The sequence below is a fragment of the Capra hircus genome, chromosome 22 (assembly GCF_001704415.2).
Source record: "Capra hircus breed San Clemente chromosome 22, ASM170441v1, whole genome shotgun sequence".
In the NCBI taxonomy this organism is placed as follows: Eukaryota; Metazoa; Chordata; class Mammalia; order Artiodactyla; family Bovidae; genus Capra; species Capra hircus.
Window position 1 is genome coordinate 16,082,659 of NC_030829.1, and position 22,635 is coordinate 16,105,293.

General features: G+C 39.9%; 1 protein-coding gene across 3 annotated transcripts in view; it reads left to right on the forward strand.

The window, feature by feature from the left end:
• The window catches only part of TCAIM (T-cell activation inhibitor, mitochondrial), a 37,627-nt gene that overhangs the window by 460 nt on the left and 14,532 nt on the right, over positions 1–22,635 (forward strand). Inside the window, exons 1-5 of one of the 3 annotated variants that reach the window (XR_001297097.2) lie at positions 140–480; positions 8,999–9,071; positions 14,299–14,434; positions 17,006–17,159; positions 20,956–21,132. Coding sequence is in view for 2 of the 3 variants with exons in the window: in XM_005695595.3 (XP_005695652.1) it covers positions 8,999–9,071; positions 14,299–14,434; positions 17,006–17,159; positions 20,880–21,132 (616 nt within the window). In the remaining variant the exon portion in view is untranslated. Of the gene's footprint in view, positions 1–139; positions 481–8,998; positions 9,072–14,298; positions 14,435–17,005; positions 17,160–20,879; positions 21,133–22,635 lie in introns of those variants that run through there. The other 2 variants (XM_018038411.1, XM_005695595.3) reach the window with 2 other exon arrangements.

Here is a 22,635-nt window from a genome sequence, read left to right on the forward strand (position 1 = left end):
ACGCTGCGGGAAGGCAAGCGATCACTGGGTCGCCGACGTCACCGCGGGGCTGAGAACCGCTAGGGTTTTAACCCGCGTCCAGGGCTGCGCGCAGGCGCCCCAGGGAGGAAGGCCTGGCGCGTTTCAGCCAATGAGAGCGCGACCTGCGGCCTGTTCCCGAGCCTGGGCTCCTCTCGGGCGAGCCTCGGCGCCGGGTGCTGACGGGCTGGCAGAGCAGTACGCGCGCAGTTGAGATTTCAGGGGTGGGGGCTCACAAAGCCCCGGGGGTAGGAGCCTGTCAGAGCCAGTCGCCAGGTGGGGCGAGAGCAGGCGGGAGCGGCGCGAGCTCGTTGGGCGGGCTGGCGCCCCGGTGCGCATGCGCCCCCGTGTGGCCCAGCGCGTCCCGCACAGTCCTGGAGGAGCGACCGTCCTTCCACCTGATACCTAGTGGGAGGTGGAGCAGGTCAGAGCAAGCCCTCGCGGAGGAGACCTGCTAGAACTGTAAGCTGCAGGACCGAAGGGACTCCGTTTGTACTCTCAGGCTGCTCAGGGCAGAAGCGGGGTGGGGGAGAGGGGGGTGCGGCGGAGGGGGTGTGCGGGCTGAGCAGCAGTCAGAGTCACCTTAGCTCGACGTGGTAACTTTTGAACTCAGGCAGTGCTAGCGGCCAGCGTACTCGCGTCGCTTCTGTTTTAACTTGTTTGAAATGAGAAACTTGAGACGATTTAGATTTTGTTTCCGCTATCGTATTTCCCCGAAGTCTTTGACTTATCATAGAAAAATGTTATGATTCAAATCTCAGAGCATAAGATATACGAAAGGAAAGCTTTAAAAACCTAGATATTTTGCTATAATTTATTAATTTATCTAAAAGGCTTCCTGCTTTTGCTTTTTCTTTGCTTTTTCCCTTCCCTAAGAAGTATTAAACTGAAGAGCAATGAAAAATTGCCTGCTTTTATCTCTCCTTGATAGAACATACTACTTTTTAAAACAGTAGAAGATAGTTACTAAGGAAAGCCACAGTTTAAATGAGAGTAAACCTAAGGATATTAACCCTGTTAAAGGAAATGACTTTCAAATAAAAATTTTGCTACCTGACTAAAGATCAGTACTAAGACCTCTATGTGGCAAACATGGTTTCTGTCGAAAGTAATTTAAACAGTTTTTAAACTACCCATCATTTGACTTTTCCACCTATTTAGATATCTATTTCTACCCAATTTGATTTGAAACTGCCCAGATTTAATGCCTCACTTTAAAGAGCACAGAATTTGGGTTAAAATCAGAAATTTTCGTTTTATGAAATAGAAATAGAAGCTCTTGTCACTATTATGTGTATTACAGCAGCCATTTACTAAGGTTTGTAATTGAAGGGCATCTTTCCTGGTCTTCCTCCCACCATGCAGAGGGTGCAGGCTCGGTGGAAAAGCCTTCCAGAGCCCCGCCATTCTAAGTGTAGTCCCTGGGAGTTGCCCTTGGCACTTTGTGCATTGCTCTGTCATTTCATTTACTGCAGTGTTTTATAATCATCTGCTTGTGTCTGTTTTTCCAATTCCTCCCTCTCTCCTAGACTGTAACTTTTTTGGAGTGGTGGAGTCATCTTGGTATTTTTCTATTTGCAGTGTTTAGATAGAGCCTGGTACATAAGTGTTCGGGTAAATACCTGTTGATGAGCTGGGTAATTAAGGCCCTGAGTTTCTCCCAAGTGTGGTAAGACAGAGGGATGTTTTAGTCTTTTTGTAGCATGCCTGAGGCCTTTTCCAAATGGAGGACTAGTGGGCCAGGTGAAATGTGGACAAGATCGGCCCAGGTATGAATTTGAAGACCAGAATCCTGCCGCTGACCTGGGTGCCTCCGCCTTTTGGACTTATTTCTCACTTGCAATTGGGAGCACCCAGCTCTGCCCTTCAGTCAGCTGATAGTGATTTGATTTTCTGTGTCGCTGGTCCTGTAGATCTGAATCTTCTAGTCTTCTTAGCAATTATATTTCTCATAGTAAATTTAAAAGTTGATCGTGATAGTTATCAGCCTCTTATGTTTCATTTTCCCAGGGCCTGTTTATTTCTGGCTGAAGTGATAAAATTGGATGTTTGGTCTTGAAAAGATGAGAACTGATCCAAGATCTATGCCACGCAAAAAGGCAAGCAGCCCTTGTACCAACCTGCTGGCCTATAACCTTATTTCCGCTTAGTTTTTTTTTTTTTTAACCTCAAGAAGTAGGTTAACCATACAGGAAACAGAACAAGGTCAAGCAAAACTTAGAATCTTCATTTTATTTTGAGCATACAATTGACCATATAAAAATCTTTCCCTCAAATTGTACTGAACAGATATATTTAAAGAATTAAAGCTTAAAAGTTTCCTAACAGACCCCTCAATCCCGTAAAATGATGGAATGCCTTGAGGCAGTGATTCTCGAACCTGAATTTGGAGAGCCACTGCCCTAAAGGATATTCCCTGTTTTCCTTTTCTTCTCTTTCTTCCCTTGTGTGTGTTAGCCACTCAGTCGTGTCCGATTGTTTGCGACCCCATGAACTATTCTGTCCGTGGGATTTTCCAAGCAAGAATACTAGAGTGGGTTGCCGTTATCTTCTCCAGGGGATCTTCCTGACCCAGGGATAGAACCAGGTCTCCTGCATGGCGGGCAGATGTTTTACCATCTGAGCCACCGGGAAAGCCTCTTCTTCCCTTCTTATCCCTCCTGTTTTTTCAAAATATGGGTCCCGATCTGATCACGCCTTCCTTATCACCTAGTTGTCAGAGCCTGCTCTTAAAGGAGAGCTAATGGGAAATAATTTTTTCCAGTGATTTAAATAGGAAATGAACATCTTAGAATTATAGTTTGGTTGAGTGTCTATCAGAATTATTAAGTAAAAATCTTTCTTATGTACATGGGCATTTTCCTGTAGAAATATGAATGGCCACCTTTGGGGAAGGGAAGGATTGTTGGCAAAAGGAAAAGTCACATTCCCTCTCATAATGCCTCTCCACCTCCCAGTTGCGAAACACTGTCTTTAAAAAGCCATGTTCATTCATTGAAAAGGCAATTGCCACAGCACAATACACTTGACTTTATCCCTATCAGTTCCTTTGCATTTTTTTTTTAGTTCCTTTGCATTTTGAAGAGAGAAATGCTACTAACATGAAAACTTATATTTTTATACTAAGCAGGTGCTTTCCAGCATTTTAAATGTGTCTTTCAACATTTTTTCTTAAATATCCAGCACAGATAACTTCAGCCTAATGAGCATCAGATAAAGCTCAACAATGCTACATATATTTGTCGTTGTTTCATTTGTATTAAACTTATTATTGGTAGTATTAGAATTGTAATTTATTATAATTATTTTTTATTTATTAGTATTAGATTTGTAATTTTTCCTTTTTATAAAAGGGAGACAAATTTCAGTAAAATATTTAGTCGTTTAATAGACTTTTTAAATTGAACTATAGTTGATTTACAGTGTTGTGTTTCAGATGTACAGAAAAGTGATTCTTTTTCAGATTGTTTTCATTTATAAGTTGTTAAAAAATACAAAGTATGGTTCCCTATGCCATACAGTTGGCCCTTGTTTATCTGTTTTATATATGGTAGTATGTATATGTTAATCCCAAACTCCTAATTTATCTCTACCCCCCCTTCTCCCTGGTTAACTGTAAGTTTGTTTTCTATGTCTGTGGGTCTGTTTCAGTTTTGTAAATAAGTTCATTTGTCTTTTTTTTTAGATTCTACATATAAGTGATATTATATGGTATTTGTCTTTCTCTGTGACTTGACATTTTCTACAATGAAGATAAAGTTTCTGACTTAACTACTCCTGCCTAGCAGACTATAATATTGTGTTAGCTCACAGTATTCTCTCAGTTAATAAAAAGTTTTCCTATTTCAGTTTGACATGACAGTGCATGTTATGCAAGTGTTTCTGCTATGACATAAACACATTCCTGGAAACCTAGACATTCTTTAAGATAATATACTAATCAAGGTTCATCAAAAAAATATACACCTCTCAATAAACAAGACATGTGGGAATCTCTAGCTGTCTCATTTGTGCTATTGCAGCTCCCCAGGTTGCTTGATGAAGTGGAAAATGCAAAGGTACCTGAAGCGACTCACCGTCTGCTTCTTAAACGGAAGGAAGGAACTGCTGAAGGGTTTTCAGGGGTTTTTTTTCAGGGTTTTGTTTACAGCTAAAACTTTCTCTGTAATAGCGAAAGCCCACCACTGATGATCTCAAATCATTAACATGGTGGGGAAAATGCATGTGATATAACTTCTCACCCCTGCTGACCAGATGCACATAAGCTATGTTAATTCACATTAAAGAAACTTTTTTTTTGGTAGCAGAACAGACTGCTCTTAGATCATCTGTCTCAATTATTAGATGAGGAGCAGACTCAGGGAGGTGAAACAACTTGTCCGTTCTCACACAGCTAGTCAGTGATGAAGTCAGGATTTGAACATGGATTGCAGAGACTCCGTGCTTCCCAGGTGGCACTAGTGGTTAAGAATCCACCTGCCAATGCGAGAAATGCAAGAGACACAGGTTTGATCCCTAGGTCAGCACCCCACTCCAGTATTCTTGCCTGGAAAATTCCATGGACGGAACCTGGCAGGCTGCAGTCCATGGGCCTGCAAAGAGAAGGACGCAACTGAGCATGCGTGCTCGGAGACTCCAGCCTCCCTAACCATCGTGCAGACTGCCTTCCCCAGCAGTGTCATGGTCACTTAAATTTGCCTTGAGTTGGCCTAAATCAGTGCCATCCAATAAAAATACAGTATGAGCCCCAGATGTAATTTAAATTTTTCTAGTGGTAAATCACAAAACACAGTTAAAACCAGATTGTGTTTTGCTTTTAAATCATGTTCAATACAGGATACAGGATGCTTGGGGCTGGTGCACGGGGATGATCCAGAGAGATGATATGGGGTGGGAGGTGGGAGGGGGGTTCAGGATTGGGAACTCATGTACACCAGTGGCGGATTCATGTCAATGTATGGCAAAACCAATACAGTATTGTAAAGTAAAATAAAGTAAAAATAAAAATTTAAATTAAAATAAAAATAGAAACAAGTGAAATCAATAAATTATCATTTCAACAGCTCATCAGAATCTAAAATTCTTCATGTGATACTTGGCATTTTCTCTCTGTGCCCCTGCCTTACCCCGGAAGTCATATTCATAACCACTGGACCCCAGGGAAGTCCTTGTTTTGTTTGTTTTGTTGTCTTGCTCTGGAAAGTGGGCTGCAGAGCATAACTTGGATCCCCTATGTTGCACATCAGATGGAGGCATTGTGATTTCTTGAACTTATAAGATACTGCTGCCACAGACTGTTAAAACAGGCACGTTGTTGCAATGGGAGGCCTATGTGCTTTCTATTGTTCAGTACTTAGGACTTTTCAAGAAAAAGCATAGCGGTTAGAGTGTGGCTGCTTATTATTTTCATCTGTTTCCCATTCGTGTTCTTGGGTGACCATATGCCTCTAGAGTATTATTCCTCATTTCTTATCCACAGTTTTCGCTCATTTTACCATCTTTGCAGTTAAGTGGCATAAATGTTCTTAATATGTGAATGTGAAGGACTCTTTTCTTCTTGAACTCCATTGGGACCCCAGTCCAGGGCTGTCACTGGACAGGTTTCCCAGGGCCAGGGGCCTGTCTTAAATACTCAGTGAACAACACACATGTCATTTTTGTTGTTTAATTTTGTATGCCAGCAGCGTTGTTTTTGTTTTTAATTTTAAGAACATACTTTGCATGTTCATGGTAAATAAACTAGGAAATATAAAAAGTAAAGGGCTTCCTAGCCTACATCTAGAGAGAGCCAGTTTGGGGTTGGATATGTATAGTCTTCTGGTCTCTTCTTTGCAAACTTTAAGCCTGTACCTGTTCTCTCTTAACTAAGTCGCGATTGTTTAGTGACTTTGGTTTATTTACTTTTGGTTGCACTGGGTCGTCATTGCTGCGCACCGGCTCTTTCTAGTTGTGGTGAGCGGGGCTACTCTTCTTTGCTGTGCACAGGCTTCTCATTGCAGTGGCTTCTCTTGTGGAGTATGAGCTCTAGCTGCAGACTTCAGTAGTTGCAGCGCAGGCTCAGTAGTTGTGGCACACGGGCTTAGTTGCTCCAAGGCTTGTGGCATCTTCCCAGACTAGGGATTGAACCTATGCCCCCTGCATTGGCAGGCAGATTCTTATCCACTGTACCACCAGCAAAGTCCTGTTGAGTTAATTTTCTAACGATGTGGTAAGAATTCAGTCCATCATGGACAGCAATGAAACTTGAATAAAAATGATTCTTCTTCCCTCATTTTGTCTCCATTTAATCTCAGATATCTTCCAAATGGTAGGAATATTTCTAGTATCTGAATTTATTACAAACAAAATAGCAAGGTGAATGGTTAAGTAAAACCTTTTTAAACATTTAAATGAATGCCTATAAACACATTCTGTATCCAAGAGGGTCTTGCCACACCAGTCAACCAGAAAATAAATGGAAGCATCCACTGTTGTTTGCAAATGCACTTTTTAAGTAGGTAATTCTTAACTTTTCTTTAAAATACGTCTTCTGTTAGTGGCAGTTATGCTTCATTACATTGCCTTGGTTCAGATATATTAACTGCATTATGAAAGCATTTTTTATTTTAAATTAATTTATAATTTTTTAATTGAAGGATAATTGCTTTACAGAATTGTGTTGGTTTCTACCAAACATCAACTTAAAATTTTTAAACCATTTTTAGTGCTTAAAATTTTGACAGAATAGGACTTGAGCCATGTGGTCGTTTGTTTTGAGGGAATATGCTGCTCCACATGGCTATTAAGAATGGAATAGTGTAGAAAGCTCCGAGCTTCATAAGCCAGGGGAAGAAAGGAGAAAGGATTTTTTTTTTTACCTGGTAATTATCATGTGAATAATAAGTCATTTCAAGACTTTAATAAGAGATTGCTCAGAGTTTTTAAAGTCACTCGATCAGTTGACATGGGAACTCTAGTATAGTTGAAATTCTTGCTGAAGCTCTGAATTATTGGAAAAGTTCATGTGATTAAAATCATGTTTCCCCTTTATCTGTTTAAACTTAAAAAAAAGCTTTGTTTTTTAGAGCAATATTAGGTTCACAACAAAAGTGAGCAAAGTACAGATTCCCACTTCCTCCCTACACACACATAGCGTCCCACACCTGAGTTGTACATTTATTACAACCGATGAACCTATATTGACACGATTATCACCCAGAGTCCATAGTTTACATTAGGGTTCACTCTTAGCGTTGTACATTTCATAGGTTTGGGCAAATATATAATGATCTATATCGACAGTTGTAATAGTACTACAGAAAGTTCTTCCACTGCCCGAAAAATCCTGTGCGCTTCACCTATTCATCCCTCCCTCCCCGCCAGCCACTGGTCTTTTTACTGTCACCATAGTTTTGCCTTTTCCAAAATGGCATATAGTTGGAATCATACAGTATATAATCTTCCCAGGTTGCTTCTTTCACTTAGTTATATGCATTTAAATTCCTCCCATATCTCCTCATAGCTTGAGAGCTCATTTGTTTCAGTACTGAGTAATATTCAGTTAGCTGGATGTACTTACAGTTTATCCGCTCACCTACTGAAGGATATCTTGGTTGCTTCCAGGATCTGGCAGTTACGAATAAAAACGCAATAAACATCCGTATGCAGGTTTGTGTGTAGACATGTTTTCAGTTCATTTGAATAAATACTAAGGAGTGTGGTTACTAGATCATATGGTAAGAGTCTGTTTAGTTTTGTAAGAAGTTTCCAAACTGCCTTCCAAAATGGCTGTACCACTTTGCATTCCCGCCAGCAATGAATGAGAGTTTCTGTTGCTCCACATCCTCACCAGCATTTGTTGTCAGTGTTTTGGATTTGGCCATTCTGATAGGTGTGTTGTAGTATATCGTTTTAATGTGCGTTTCCCTGAAGCCCTGTGATGTGAAACGTATTTTCATATGCTTTCTTGCCATCTGTGTATCCTCTTCCATGAGGTATCTGTCCAAATCTTTGGCCCATGTTTTAATCAGGTTGTCCATTTCCCTGTTGTTTAAAGATATTTTTGGTGTGTGTTGGATAGCAGTCCTTTGTCAGATATGTATATCCTGTGCAAATATTTTCTCCCAGTCTGTGGTTTGTTCTATCTTTCCCTCTACGTTGTCTTTCACAGAGAAAAAATTTTTGATTTCAATGAAATTCAGTGTATCAGTTCTTTCCTTCACAGACTGAACCTTTGGTGTTGTGTCTGAAAAGTCACTGACGTACCTAAGGTCATCTAGCTGTCCTCCTAGGTACTTGTCTATGAATTTTGTAGTTCTGTGTTTTATATTTAGGTCTTTGATCCAGTTTGAGTTAATTTTTGTGAAGTGGGTAAATTGTATGACTGGATTAATATTTTGCATGTAGATGTCCAGTTGTTCCAGCACCATTTGTTGAAAAGATTATCATTGCTCCATAGTAGTGCCTTTGTCAAAGATCAGTTGGCTATATTCTTGAGATCTGTTCCTGGGCTGTCTTATTGTCCCATTAATCTATTTGTGTATCCTTTCACCAGTTACTTACTGTAACTTTCCAGTAAGTCTGGAAGTCCATTAGTGTCAGTCTTCCAACTTTATTCTTCTTCAGTGTTGAGTTGGCTATTCTGTTTATTCTACATATAAACTGTTATATCTTATTTCAAAATAATAACTTGCTGAGATTTTGATTGGGATTGCATTGAATCTCTAAATCAAGTTGGAAAAAACTGACATCTTGACAAAATTGAGTCTTGCTGTCTGTCCATGAACATGGACTATCTCTCCATTTCATTCTTTTTTTTTTTTTTTTTTCAGATTTCAGATTTTTTTTTTATCAAAGTTTTACAGTTTTCCTCATAGATCTACATATTTTGTTAGATTTATAATTTAAGTATTTCATTTTGGGGGTTGCTAATGTAATTGGTAATGTGCTTTTAATTTCAAATTCCATTTGTTCATTACTGGTATCTGCTTAACTTTTTAAGTGATTAATGGATGCCTGGAACTTGACCTACATATATATTCAGAAATGTTTTGCCACCTGAGACCTGTGAGGAGGTAAGCTTTGTGGTTCAATCTGTTATTAGTATTTGGGAGGTGGAGGGAGTATGTGGAAGCTGTTAGGTGTTTAATTTCAATTTATTATAATTTATCAAATTCTAACTATTTTGTCTGTATTATGGTGGAGGGCAGGAGTAAGAAAAAGAAAATTCATGTAAACATCCATGTCTTTCTCCCAAGTATCTATTCAGAATAAAAAGTGAAAAGGATACCATCTTTCAAAATAGTTCAGTATGAAAAGTTTAAGAGGAAAAGAAGATAGTTTGTCCTTGACATAGATCTTAGTATGTTGCCCTCAAGTCTGTTGCTGTCATAAAGAAAACCACTTTATACTGAAATTGTGTAATAAGATCATTTGATCGTTATATTTGCTATTTATATATGTATAGTCTAAATGCTACCTGTTTCAGGAAAGAATTTAAGGAGCTCAGTAAAATTTAATTGGCATAGTAATAGGCACATACACAGTTAATCAAAATGAAAACCAGATGCCCTCTAGAGGAAAAAGATCATTTGTTTAAAAAGTAGAACTGATTAGACAATTATTCAAATATCAGATTTCTGGCTTCTTGGTAGCCCAGTCAAAAAAGGTAAATTTATTTGGCTCCAAAGTATATAACCAAAATAAAATTGGATCTGTTCCATAAAAATGATGTCAGGGACTTCTCTGGCGGTCCAGTGGTTAAGACTCCACATTTCGAATGCAGGAGACACGGGTTCAATCCCTGGTCAGGGAACTAAGATCCCACATGCCTCAGGGCACAATCTCCCTCCAAAAAATGACATGTCAAGTTTTAGATTACTAAAACACATTTGGCACTAATTAGTACTTTTAAATAATTATGCACTGATACGTGACTGTCTCAGCCAATAGTCACTGTTAAAAGGAGTGTTTTTAGGGGGAACAGACTGTTTCCACCAATTGAGTTTATGATGAGGATTATCCAATAAAGGGAGACTGTCTCTCACTGAATTTATGACATAAATGGTTTGAAAGAAGAAGAAAAGAGAAACAAAAGAAGCTGTGAGATACTGGACAGCATCCCCAAAAGTTGTTGGGCAGATGTTGAGACATTCTGTATGTTGTGGTAGCTGATGGTAGTGTTCAGCTGTAGAAACCCAGGCTAAAGTGCTGTGTCCTCTTGCTCTGATACAAAGAGAGGCTGTAGGAGCTTGGAAGGATGGGATTTACAACACTTCCTGGGCTGTTTCCTTCAGTGATACCCACTCCTTCACCCCCATGCCACTGATGGCAGTGAGCACTAGTTGCTGTGGATAGAGACACAGTTTTCTGGCTTTTTTGACCTCAGTCTTTAGAAAACTATATTTTAACTTTAACCCATAAAAATAAAAGTCTCATAACCGTAGTTAACCTTGCCACACATAATATCCCAGAGTATTTTCTGTTCTGAGATATATTTTCTGGGTTGTTTTTGTGTGTGTGTGTTTCATGTTGGTCATGGGTTACTAAACTGATTTCACAACTAAGCTGACTGTACAGTCTGTGTGCACTTGAGCTCCATTCGCCCCCAGCCACCTCCTTCCTTTATTTCTTGCCTGTGGCTCCTTTCCCGCTACGCCAGTGGAGTTGCACAGTTGCATCACAAACCAGATGGCCCTGAAAGCCTAAAATATTTCCTCTCTGGCCCTCTACAAAAGAAGTTTCATGTGCCAGTTTTGCTCAATCTAAAGCAGCACACACACACACACAAAATAAAGCAACACAGTATTGCTTTCAGTTCAGTTGCTCAGTTGTGTCCCACTCTTTGCAACCCCATGAACCACAGCACGCCAGGCCTCCCTGACCATCACGAACTCCCAGAGTCCACCCAAACTCATCTCCATTGAGTCGGTGATGCCATTCAGCCATCTCATCCTCTGTTGTCCCCTTCTCCTCCTGCCCTCAATCTTTCCCACCATCAGGAGTCACCTCTTCACATCAGGTGGCCAAAGTATTGGAGTTTCAGCTTCAACATCAGTCCTTCCAATGAACACCCAGGACTGATCTCCTTTAGGATGGACTAGTTGGATCTCCATGCAGTCCAAGGGACTCTCAAGAGTCTTGACAGTTCAAAGGCATCAGTTCTTTGGCACTCCGCTTTCTTTATAGTCCAACTCTCACATCCATACATGACTACTGGAAAAACCATAGCCTTGACTAAATGGACCTTTGTTGGTAAAGTAATGTCTCTGGTTTTTAATATGCTATCTAGGTTGGTCATAACTTCCCCTCCAAGGAGTAAGCATCTTTTAATTTCATGGCTGCAATCACCATCTGCAGTGATTTTGGAGCCCAGAAAAATAAAGTCAGCCACTGTTTCCACTGTTTTGCTATCTATTTGCCATGAAGTGATGGAACCAGATGCCATGATGTTAGTTTTCTGAATGTTGAGCTTTAAGCCAACTTTTTCACTCCCCTCTTTCACTTTCATCAAGAGGCTCTTTAGTTCTTCTTCACTTTCTGCCATAAGGGTGGTGTCATCTGCATATCTGAGGTTATTGATATTTCTCCCAGCAATCTCAATTCCAACTTGTACTTCTTCCAGCCCAGCGTTTCTCTGGTTTTTCTTGCTCTTATTTCCTTGCATTAAATACCTGCTGCACAGTCATTTACTATACGTTAGCCAGACCCTGTGGTGGGAGCCTCCTGGCTCTCCTGCCCCTCTGGGTCTACCTCAGGGTTTGCCCTGAGGCCATCAGCGGCTGAGGGGAAGAGGAATACCAAGTCAGGCTCACTCCAGCGGGACACAGGATGCCCCCAGCGGGTGACTGGCTAGAAGACTTCCCACTGGCAGGACTGAACCCTTCTCGGGACCGGACAGCAGCCCCAGACATCCTCCCCAAGGCTCCTCCCTTCCCTTTCTCCTGTAGGTGTCTGGCCTGAACCATGGTCTGAAGTCTCCCTACTTCCTCTCTTCCCCAGTCGTTCTCTTGCGCATCTACTTCTGTCTTGACTTCTGCTTCTCAGCAGACCCAAACTAGCATAACGGACAGCAGTGAATACCTGTGAACTGTTTTTCCTGCCCTCAAGGATGCCATGGTAGTTGAGAAGGATGAATACATATCATTTCTATTTTAAGGTATTCTGTTCCATGTATGTGGGGCACACAGTTTGTTTTATTAAAGCTTAGAAGAGGGAAAGACTTTATAATGAGGATACAAGAGGGAAGGTTCTGGAGGACTGGGCACATTGCCTCCTGGCACATCGCTAGGACTGCAGTAATTAGTGAATGAGTAAGTACAATTTGGACAGACGGAAGTGGGGAACAGAGAGGATGTCTGAGAGCTTAGAAATCATGAGAAGAAAGGGAAGGACAAGGCAGATCGCCAGTGGGGCTGAAGCTGAGGGTTTCTGTCAGGAGTGTTTGAAGATCAAGTTGGAAAGATAGATTGGAAGTTATAAATACCAGACTAAGGAGTGGATTTTACTCTGCAGGAGTTGAAACACCATCAAAGGTGTTTCCGAAAGGAATCCAAGGATAGTGGGATTTTAGAAAAATTAACCTGTATACCCATTCTAGTATTCTTACCTAGACAATCTCATGGATGGAGCCTGGTAAGCTACAGTCCATGGGGTCGCAGAGTCAGACACGGCTGAGTGACTTCACTTCACTCCAACCTGTATACAACATGGTTAGGGAAAAGAAACAGAATACTGATTCAGAGGCAGCGCAGTCCAGTTTTGTGGTGACCATTGCTGGAAAGAAGGAATGGTTCCAAAGGACACTGTAAAGTGAGAAGAAGTAAGACTTCAGGACTAAAGATGAGGTGGGGCTGGTGAGCTAATTCAGGCAACAGTAGGTCTGAGAGGTTCTGCACTGGCAACAGGAAGAAAAGAGGACCTCCGTGACAGAAATAAAGAATGTGTCCTGGATGGCGCTGTCCAGCGGCTTCCTTGCTTTTTGTATCCAAGCTGAGTTTAGAAGAAAAGTAGTGACCTCGGCTCCTTTTTTTAAGACATTTAAAATTTGAGAGGCTGGCAGGATAGCTAAAGCGTCCATCACACATATGGCAATGGGGACTTAAACTCAGAGGAAAAGAGCTGTCACTAACATTTACTTACCTTGCCTCCTATTACTCTCCAGAAATGATCCTATAATATCATTTTGTTTTTTGAAAATATGTATTTATTTAGCTGTGCCAGGCCTTCCTCGCTGCACACGGGATCTTAGCTGTGCATGTGGAACCTACTTCCCTGATCAGGGAGCAAACCCGGACCCCTTGCACTGGGGTCTGCACCAAGTCCCGGCCCCTGGACCACCAGAGAAGTCCCTCAGTCACTGTAGAAGTAGAGAACTTCCCCAAAGACTCAGTGCATCTAAGGTAGGAGACCAAAACAGGCACAGCATTTAGAGACTTCTGCACAGCCCATTGGGACTTCCCTAGTGACTCAGATGGGAAAGAATCCGTCTGCAGTGCAGGAGACCTGAGTTCAGTCCCTGGGTTGGGAAGATCCCCTGGAGAAGAGAATGGCAACCCACTCCAGTATTCTTGCCTGGAAAATCCCATGGACAGAGGAGCCTGGCAGGCTACAGTCCCTGGGGTTGCAAAGAGTCGGACACAACTGAGCGACTTTCATTTCGCTTCACTTCACAGCCCATTATAGAGTGAAAAAGGTAAATTATTACATTCAAAAATAGAAGTCATGAAAGTGCTCCCCAGAAATTGCAAATAATCTCATTTGGATTTAAAACTTTTTTAAAAAAACACTCCCAGGTGAGTTATGCCAAAATTTGAGAGTGAGATGTCAAGGTATCTAACTGGAAAATTTTAGCATGCTGGTAATGATGAAATGAACTAAAAGATATTTTATATCTCTTATGAAGCATTACAATTCTCAAACTATTTTCACTTTAAAATAAATATTATTATTTTGGATATTGGGTTTTTTTTTTTAATCTGAAAAAGAAAAATGATACAGAAAATTGTCATCATTTGCAGTGAAGCCAGTTTACATGTCAAGGTAGGCTTTTGAGAGGAAGTTTTATTATTATTTTTAAATATTATCTTATGATATTACATCAGAAATTTATAACCACTGTTTATAGAAATCATGTATCACTCACTGAAATCTACTCTTCTGTAGATTTCAGAAAACCACAAAGCTTTACACTCTGGTTTCTATATTGTTTCTATGATGTTTTCCATACTGTTACTTTAATCATGGGGGATTTGTGTCTGTGTCAGTGATCCAGTGAGTAATAAATCCATATCTTTTAAAAAGGTTATGTCCAGGAAAGATATTTCCATACTGCTTTCTGTTATCAAGAGCTTTATCAGGAGCTGAAGCAGTCAATGCCTTGAGGCCGTTTTATTTTGCTGTACATCCAGATTTCTTTGGACAGCACCCCAGGGAAAGGGTAAATATTTATTTTTCTTTATGTTTAAAGTTGAGTCTACGTTTGTTTATTTACCTTTGCTACAGTGTAATACAGAAAGTTCTATAAATTGGGTTTGTTTTTGTCATAGTGGTATAATCAATGCTTTGAACTGTAGGCACTGGAAACTGAAACTAACGCTATTGTTCTTTTATGAAAGTCTCATATTTCTGGCAGGCAATAAAGATATCATTTAGGAACTTCCCTGGTGCTCCAGTGGTTAAGACTTCACCTTCTAATGCAGACGATGTGGATTTGATCCCTGGTGGGGGATCTTAGATCCCACATGCCTCACAACCAAGAAACCAAAACATAAAAGTAGAAACAATATTGTAACAGACTGATAAAGCCTTTAAAAATGGTCCACTTAAAAAAAAAGTACTGTGTAAACTCTGTGTATGAGTAATCATGTTTTCCATACCAGTTTTGAAAGTAAAATTGAGGGTCTAAAAGACCACTGCTGGCCTCTGTTACTATAATCAGTCCCTTTTTTAAGGTTGATATAGGGAAGGTTCGGAGAAGGTGATGGCACCCCACTCCAGTACTCTTGCCTGGCAAATCCCATGGATGGAGGAGCCTGGTAGGCTGCAGTCCGTGGGGTTTCGAAGAGTTGGACATGACTGAGCGACTTCACTTTCACTTTTCACCTTCATGCATTGGAGAAGGAAATGGTAACCCACTCCAGTATTCTTGCCTGGAAAATCCCAGGGACGGAGGAGCCTGGTGGGCTGCGGTCTGTGGGGTCACACAGAGTCGGACACGACTGAAGTGACTTAGCAGCAGCATAGGGAAGGTTTTTCAGTGGCTGAATAGTTGCCTGCTATTGGTCCACTTCCCTGTACCATCAGTTCATGTGTGCTCAAGGAATACAAACTGATGTGAAAAATAACTCATGATAAACTTAATTAGGAACACCAGTATTTTTTAACATTAGATAATATATTACAGAACCAAATGCTTTGAAATTATCTCATCGGTTCCTTTTATCTTCCTTAGACTGATGACTGGTTTAACATGAAAAGGAATTTAAAACTCTTGAAAATTAGAACATTACTGTATTGCCTTTTTCTACTTACCATGGAAAATAAATCAGTTTTACTTCTTTGCTTTAGGAAAATACTCTGATTATGATGGTTGTTATATTGGTTGTTAGAAATTAGATCCTTTTTAACTAATTAGTAAACTGAATCAACAGCAAAATATCCACTACCTTGGAGATATAATAAAGTAATACAAATTATTGGGAATGTCATACATGAATATAATTTAATGTTTCACAATTTACAGTTTTTAAATCCAATGTGTGTGGAAAAATTAAGCTTAATACTAGGTGATGATTTCTGTCCTCTACCAATATACCCTTTTTTTTTTTTTTTAATTAAAACTTTTATGTGCCGTAAAACGTGAACTCGGCAGACTTGGGTTGTTCTGTTACAAAGAAATGCCTGGCTTCAGTCCTGGCTCTTCACTCCTGGGAGATGAGCTCTGAGCCCTGGGATATCCTTGCCTGATAAGAATGTTTCTGTGTGCCCAAAGCCTTGGGCCACACCAGACAGTTTATCCTAACAATGTGAGTTATGGTGAAATGCATAATTTCTCATGTCTGAGACCCTCTGGGGAGGCTGGAGACAAATAACTAAGGTCAGTCACATGGGCACATAGTGCTCCAGTAAAGGCCCTGGCCCCCCGAGGCTTGAGTGAGCTTTTGTGGTTGGCAGCGCTTCTGATGTTGTCACATGTCCTTGCCGGGAGCTTAAGCACTGTCTGTACAACGTCCCTGGGAGAGAGCAACTGGAACCTTGAGCTTGGTCCCTCCTGGACTCCACCTGCACACATTTCCCCTTTGCTGATTTTAAATGTATCCTTTTGCTGTAATAAAGTGTAACCGTGAGTATAATAGCTTTTCTGAGTTCTGTAAATCCTTCTAGTTAGTAAATCATCACACCCCCAACCCAATATAGCTGAGAGTTGGTTTTTGTCTGTAGAATTGTGTGTGTGTGTGTGTAGTTTTTTATGTGTTCTTTTTTTAAGCTTGTTTTAAAATTGAAGTATAAAAAAAATAATAAAATAAAATTGAAGTATAGTTGATTTACAATGTGTTGATTTCTGCTATATAGCACAATGATTCGGTTATACATATATATGTGTTTTATATTCTTTTTCATTATGGTTTATCACAAGATATCGAATACAGTCCCTTGTACTATATTAAGTTTTTATTATGTAATTGGATTTATCAATCATTTATTAATTGAGATATTTCGTCATAGTTAGGCTTTTTCTACATCTCATTTATAAAGGAACTCAGCCATGCTTTCTTCTAATACTTTTGTAGCTACATTTTTTTTTTTTTTTTACATCTCTGCTCTGTGGAGCTACATGTTGTGAGGTATGGATCCAATTTTATCCTGTACCAAGGAGCTATGAAATCCCAACCTTTTTTAATACTAAATTCTTTAATACACTCGATAGTGTGTTTAAAAGGTTGGGATATAATTTCTGATGTTTCCTTGTCTATTTTGTACATAAATATCTCAATTTTTTTTTTTCCAGGAAGTCAATGAAAATTCCCTTAAGAGATTAAGTGCCTACTTAGAAAACCTTCAGAAACCAGGCTTCAAGTCTTTGAAACCAACCCAGCTTGTGTTTTATGTAAGAGAAACAGATCAGAATCCCTCTGATGGCCAGGAACACTTCAGCACTTCTGGTACATTTCTTATTTCTCATATGTCCCTTGCACCCTTGCAGGCATCATTTGGTATGAGTTCAATCTGTCTAAAAGTTGCTAGAAGACCTTTGGAGTGAAGCCTTGTCGTAGAAAGTAATATCATTTAATCAAGTGTTTTCCTGGAGTTAGATTTTATTCCTGGCTACTTCTGTTTGATGAGCCTCTTTTTTTTCCCTTAAGGATAGTTGCTTTACAATGTTGTATTCGTTTCTGCTGTACAACAGAGTGAATAAGTTATATGTAGACATACATCCCCTCCCCTTTGAGCTCCCCCCACCCCATCCCCATCCCACCCCTCTAGGTCATCACTGAGCACAGAGCTGAGAGTCCCTGTGCTATACACAGCTTCCCACTAGCCATTTTATATATGGCAGTGTGGATGAGCCACTTGGAATGTTTAAACTTTTTTGACTAGAAAACTAAAACATTTCTGTTTGTCCCCTTCCTATTTCAGTGCTGTTTAAGTGTTAAATGTGTATATGACAATTTATAGCTTTTTTAAAGTATAGCTTACCTTTTCTTACCTAGTCCTCAAAGCACCCTGTAAGGTACCTAGTATTTGCCCAATTGTAACTTAGTAACGTCCCAGGACCATGGAGACAGAATAAGGGTCTTTGAACTCTCTAACCCCAGCCTCATACTATTTCTAAAATCTGATCAGTCTTAATATACAGCTTTCTGTTTGGTCCTTTGTCACTGCTTTGCATGTCCAACTCTTTTCGACCCCATGGACTCTAGCCCACCAGGCTCCTCTGTCCATGGAATTCTCCAGGAAAGAATACTGGTGTGGTTTGCCATTTCCTGCTCCAGAGGATCTTCCCCACCCAGGGATTGAACCCAGGTCTCCTGCACTGTAGGCAGAATCTTTACCTTCTGAACCACCAGGGAAGCCCCAGTAATACTTACAACTAAGGGTAAATGTGGGTTCATTATTCTCTAAACATCCATGCTTTTTGTCATTCTTGAGGAAATAACTTTTTTAGAATGAACTTTAAAACAATTTAAAGATTTACTAAGAGTTTTCTGTGAATTAATGCTAAAACAAGTAGCTGTAGTCAGCTTTGGCTAAGTAAAGAGAAAAATCCTCTACTTTCAGTTAATGGTTAACTTTGAACCATTTCCTAATAAAAATAGATTATGAAAAATAATTAAGAGATGAGAGAAAACATAGCATAAGTGAGAAAAAGATAACATTAGAATATAAGTTTTTAGGTGTCAGAAAGAAGAGTAGCTTAGTTACAAAGATTGGCAAACAGTGTCTAGCTACTTCAAGAAATAATACCCATATATAGTCAATGGGTCTTCCCAAGTGGCTCAGTGGCGAAGAAGCCACCTGCCAAGCAGGAGATGAGGGTCCCATCCCTGGGTCGGGAAGATCCCCTGGAGAAGGAAATGGCAACCCACTCCAGTATTCTTGCCTGGGAAATCCCATGGATAGAGGAGCCTTGTGGGCTACAGTAGTCCATGGGGTTGCAAAGAGTCGGACACAACTAAATGACTGAACAACAAGTAGCCAATAAGCATGTAAAAATGTTTAGCCTTAGTAATCAATGCAAATTGAGTTAATTAGATAATATTCCCAATAAAGGATGAGTGCAGTCTGGCTCAGGCATTCCAAACTATGTAGCAGCTCTTACATTGAATTAAGTGATTAATGGAGTTGGTAAATTAGGAGAGAAATTGAGATTTATTCCTTGACTCGTCTCTTCTGAGGATAAACTATTTCTTCCGAACCTCAGCTACAGAAATTTGGGGTTTCCTTTCCTCTTTCACCACCTAGAATAATTCTACCAGCACTTCTCTCAGATTACCATCAATGATTCTACTAAAAACTCTTTCTTAGTTTGCATGTTCTAGGCTCTGTAAATCTGTGTGGCAGGCAGAATAGGTATCTCTGAGAACAATCTAGATTGTGATGACTGTCGTCAGTGGCAAAGACATGAAAAAAAGCACACTTCAGCCTTGAATGGAACAGTGAATAATTAAGAACAATTGTTATGCCCATCAGTTTCAGAAGTGTAAAATACATTGTGCTACATTCATTATGTGGATTAGCATAGCACTACTAAAACAAAAGCGATTGACATATACATACAGATATGGAGGAGTCCCCCGGGTTAAATAACAAAAGCAAGTTCAAAGTAATACATGCAGAATGGTGTAGTTTATATGGGGCTTCCCTGGTAGATTAGACAGTAAAGAATCTGGCTGCAATTCAGGAGACCTGGGTTCGATCCCTGGCTCAGAAAGATCTCCTAGAGAAGGGAATGGCAACCCACTGCAGTATTCTTGCCTAGAGAATTCCATGGACAGAGGAACCTCCAGGCTACCATCTATGGGGTTGCAAAGAATCGGACACAGCTGAGTTTATATGTTTAAATGGAGCAGTTCACACCATAGGGGTGTGTGTGTGCAAAGACCTAAGTGTGTATGTCATGGGTAACACACATACAAAGCACATAGGAAAGGCCTAGAGCAGTGCTATTTCAGAGAACCTTCTGCAGTGATGTCACTTGTGTGTGTGTGTGCATGTCTGGTACAGCTGGCACTGGCCCCATATGGCTCCTGAGCATTTGAAGTGGAGCTAGTGTGACCAGGAACTGAATTTTAAATTTAACTTCATTTTAATCAATTTAATTTTAAATAGCCACATATGCCTAGTAGCTACCATGTAAGGCAGTGTGTACTTGACTGTTAATAGGATTGTATCTAGTAAAATTGTGTGCCTGTCAACAGGAGACTTTTACTTTATATGTATCATTTTACAGTATGGATGTACTTATATAATACTTACGTAATTTTTAAAACCAATTTTTAAAAAATTTTAAAGAAAAAGGGGTCAGCATGTTATTTATAGTGGGGAAAATGCTTGGCCTGGTGTCGGCTCAGATGTAAACCCTCACTCACTATTCTTAACCCCTTGAGCCTGGGCTTCTTCACATTTCAAACGAGATAATAATGGTACCTGATGGGAATGTTGATTGAAAAGTGATACACGTTCAACTGCTGCCAAGTTTAATAACCAATAAGTAGCGAGGGAACCCAGTAGATTTCCTGTTGCTGATTTAACAAGTTAGATTACTAGTCTGAGCACAGTGGCTACGTGTATTAAAATCAGATTGTGAAGTGCTGACTTTTAAAAAATTAGGGAATTTTGAGTCACTTCTGAAAATACTGAGTCACAAGATGGGGACAGGGGAGTATAAGCACAGTCACTTTTAATCATAGAGAAAATTTGAGATGAGTTTCTGTGGCCACTGAGACTGGATTGGCCCCCTCCACAAACCACTGTCCCCAGGTAGCCTCCCCTGCCTCTGCCCTTCCCCTGGGCCTTAGCCCTGGAGACTGTCTTTGGTGGACACTTGCTTATAGAACTTTCTCATTCCTTAGACTGTAGAAATACAGTTTATGAACAGCATTGAAAAATATTCTCAATCCTCTTCTTGGGCCGGGGTCACTGGCGCCAGACTAGAAAAGGGAGCTGACAGAGAACTTCATAAAGATCGAGATAGTATGGTACAGTTCTGAAGAAGGGACATCATTTTCCATTTACAGATGATTTTTTAGTAGGATAAATTTTAATTGGTAATGGAGTGTTTTAAAAGATTTTGATTCTATAAATGTTGTATGAAAAAAATGTTTTTAAAGTAAAGCAAATAATCATCTGTATTAACTGTTTGGGGGAATTATATTCTCTAGGATTTCGAGCAGTCAAATTTACTTTGCACACCAGAGATCTGCTAAGCACAGTATTATATATTCTCAACTCCTGCAGTTTATCTGTTGAACATGTCCAAAGCTTGAATACTAATGTGCATTCCCAGCCTCTCAAAGAGGCCAAAAGGACATCTGACAGGCCCATCAAATGGGACAAGTCTTACTACTCCTTTACTGGATTCAAGGACCCTGATGAAGACCTCGAGCAAGTCTGGAGAACGGAAACAACCCTAACGTATGTAGGAGTTTTTACTTACCTGTTGTTTATGTTTAAAATTATAGTCTGAGATCCTGGTGATCCAGTGGTTAAGGCTCTGAGCTTTCACTGCAGGGGGCACAGATTCAGTCCCTGCTTGGGGAACTAAGATCCTACATGCTGTGTAGTGAATCCAAAAGAAAAAAATTTAAATTGAAAAAATAAAAGTTTAATTTTCCAGAAAAGTAATGCAATCAATATAGTTAACCCAGTAACCATTACAAAAAAGATATTTCATACTTCCTACTCAAAGTGGCCAGAATACTTCTAATGGTATTTGATTTTTTTTTTTTTTTCGCCTCTTGATACCAGACACTGAAAATTGTTTTGTTTTGAGTATGAGCTATGTCTCAGCCTTACATGCACTGGGTTCCAGCCCGTGATGCTTCCGCTTTACACCGTTAAGAGGGTATTCCTCACAGTGTGTCCAGATGAACCAAAGCTTGGGAATGTGTTACCTATACCTTTCAGTATAGAAAAACGTGGGATTGGATAAGTCGGGGCAAAAGAGCAAGAATAAGATTTGTTGCACCGTTAAGTCAAGAGGCTTAGTGAAGTGAAGTGAAGTCGCTCAGTCGTGTCCAACTCTTTGTGACTCCATGGACTGTAGCCCACTAGGCTTCTCAGCCCTTGGGGTTGTCCAGGCAAGAGTACTGGAGTGGGGTGCTAAATATGTAACCATTGTGAAAAGACTGTTCCAGGGACCCTGAACTCAGAGTTAGTCAGCTGGCAAACTAATGAAGAAAGATTGGAACTGGGAAAAGCCAGTTCCCCAAGATAACTGCTGGTTCACTGGTTCCTTGTCCAAGCCAAGTATAATTTCCTTCCTTGTATGTAGTTCATCCAGTAAAATTCTTGAGTCTTTAATAAAAGACTCTCTTAGGTTATATTATACTATTAATAGATAATGAGTTTTTAAGAGTAGGGACTATGTTTTAATCATCTCTCTTTCTAATACTAATCTGCTTCACAGATTCATAAAACCTGTCTAGCATTTTTATTAACACTGAATTAAAGAACTGTTAAATAAGTGTGACTGTGGAGTGCTGTAGGCACAGTATGGAGAACTCAAGGTTTAATATGGAAGTGTAAAGTAGCTTAATACAGAAGAGGGCAGCAGAAGTGACTCAGCAATGAATGTAAAGGGCCTGTTTTTTGGGGGTTTTTTTTTTTTTTTTTTTGGAACAGTGCCTCTGTTAGTTTCACTAGTGTTGACTTAATAAAAGTATCTGCTGTTTTAGTAGGAGATACATTATCTTAAGGAAAATTCCTGAGTGTAGATGAGTTGTGTTACTATGAATCCTTGATTTTCTCCATAGGTATACATTTTTTAAAACTGATGCTCTTATGAATTCTTTACCGTCTGCTCCACCAGGAAAGCCCAATAATTACCAGCACTAGCTCAAATCATGTCATTTTAACTTGTCTTCTCTCAAAGAAGATAACATAAATTGAGTAAACCATTGTTTTAGAAATTGAAGT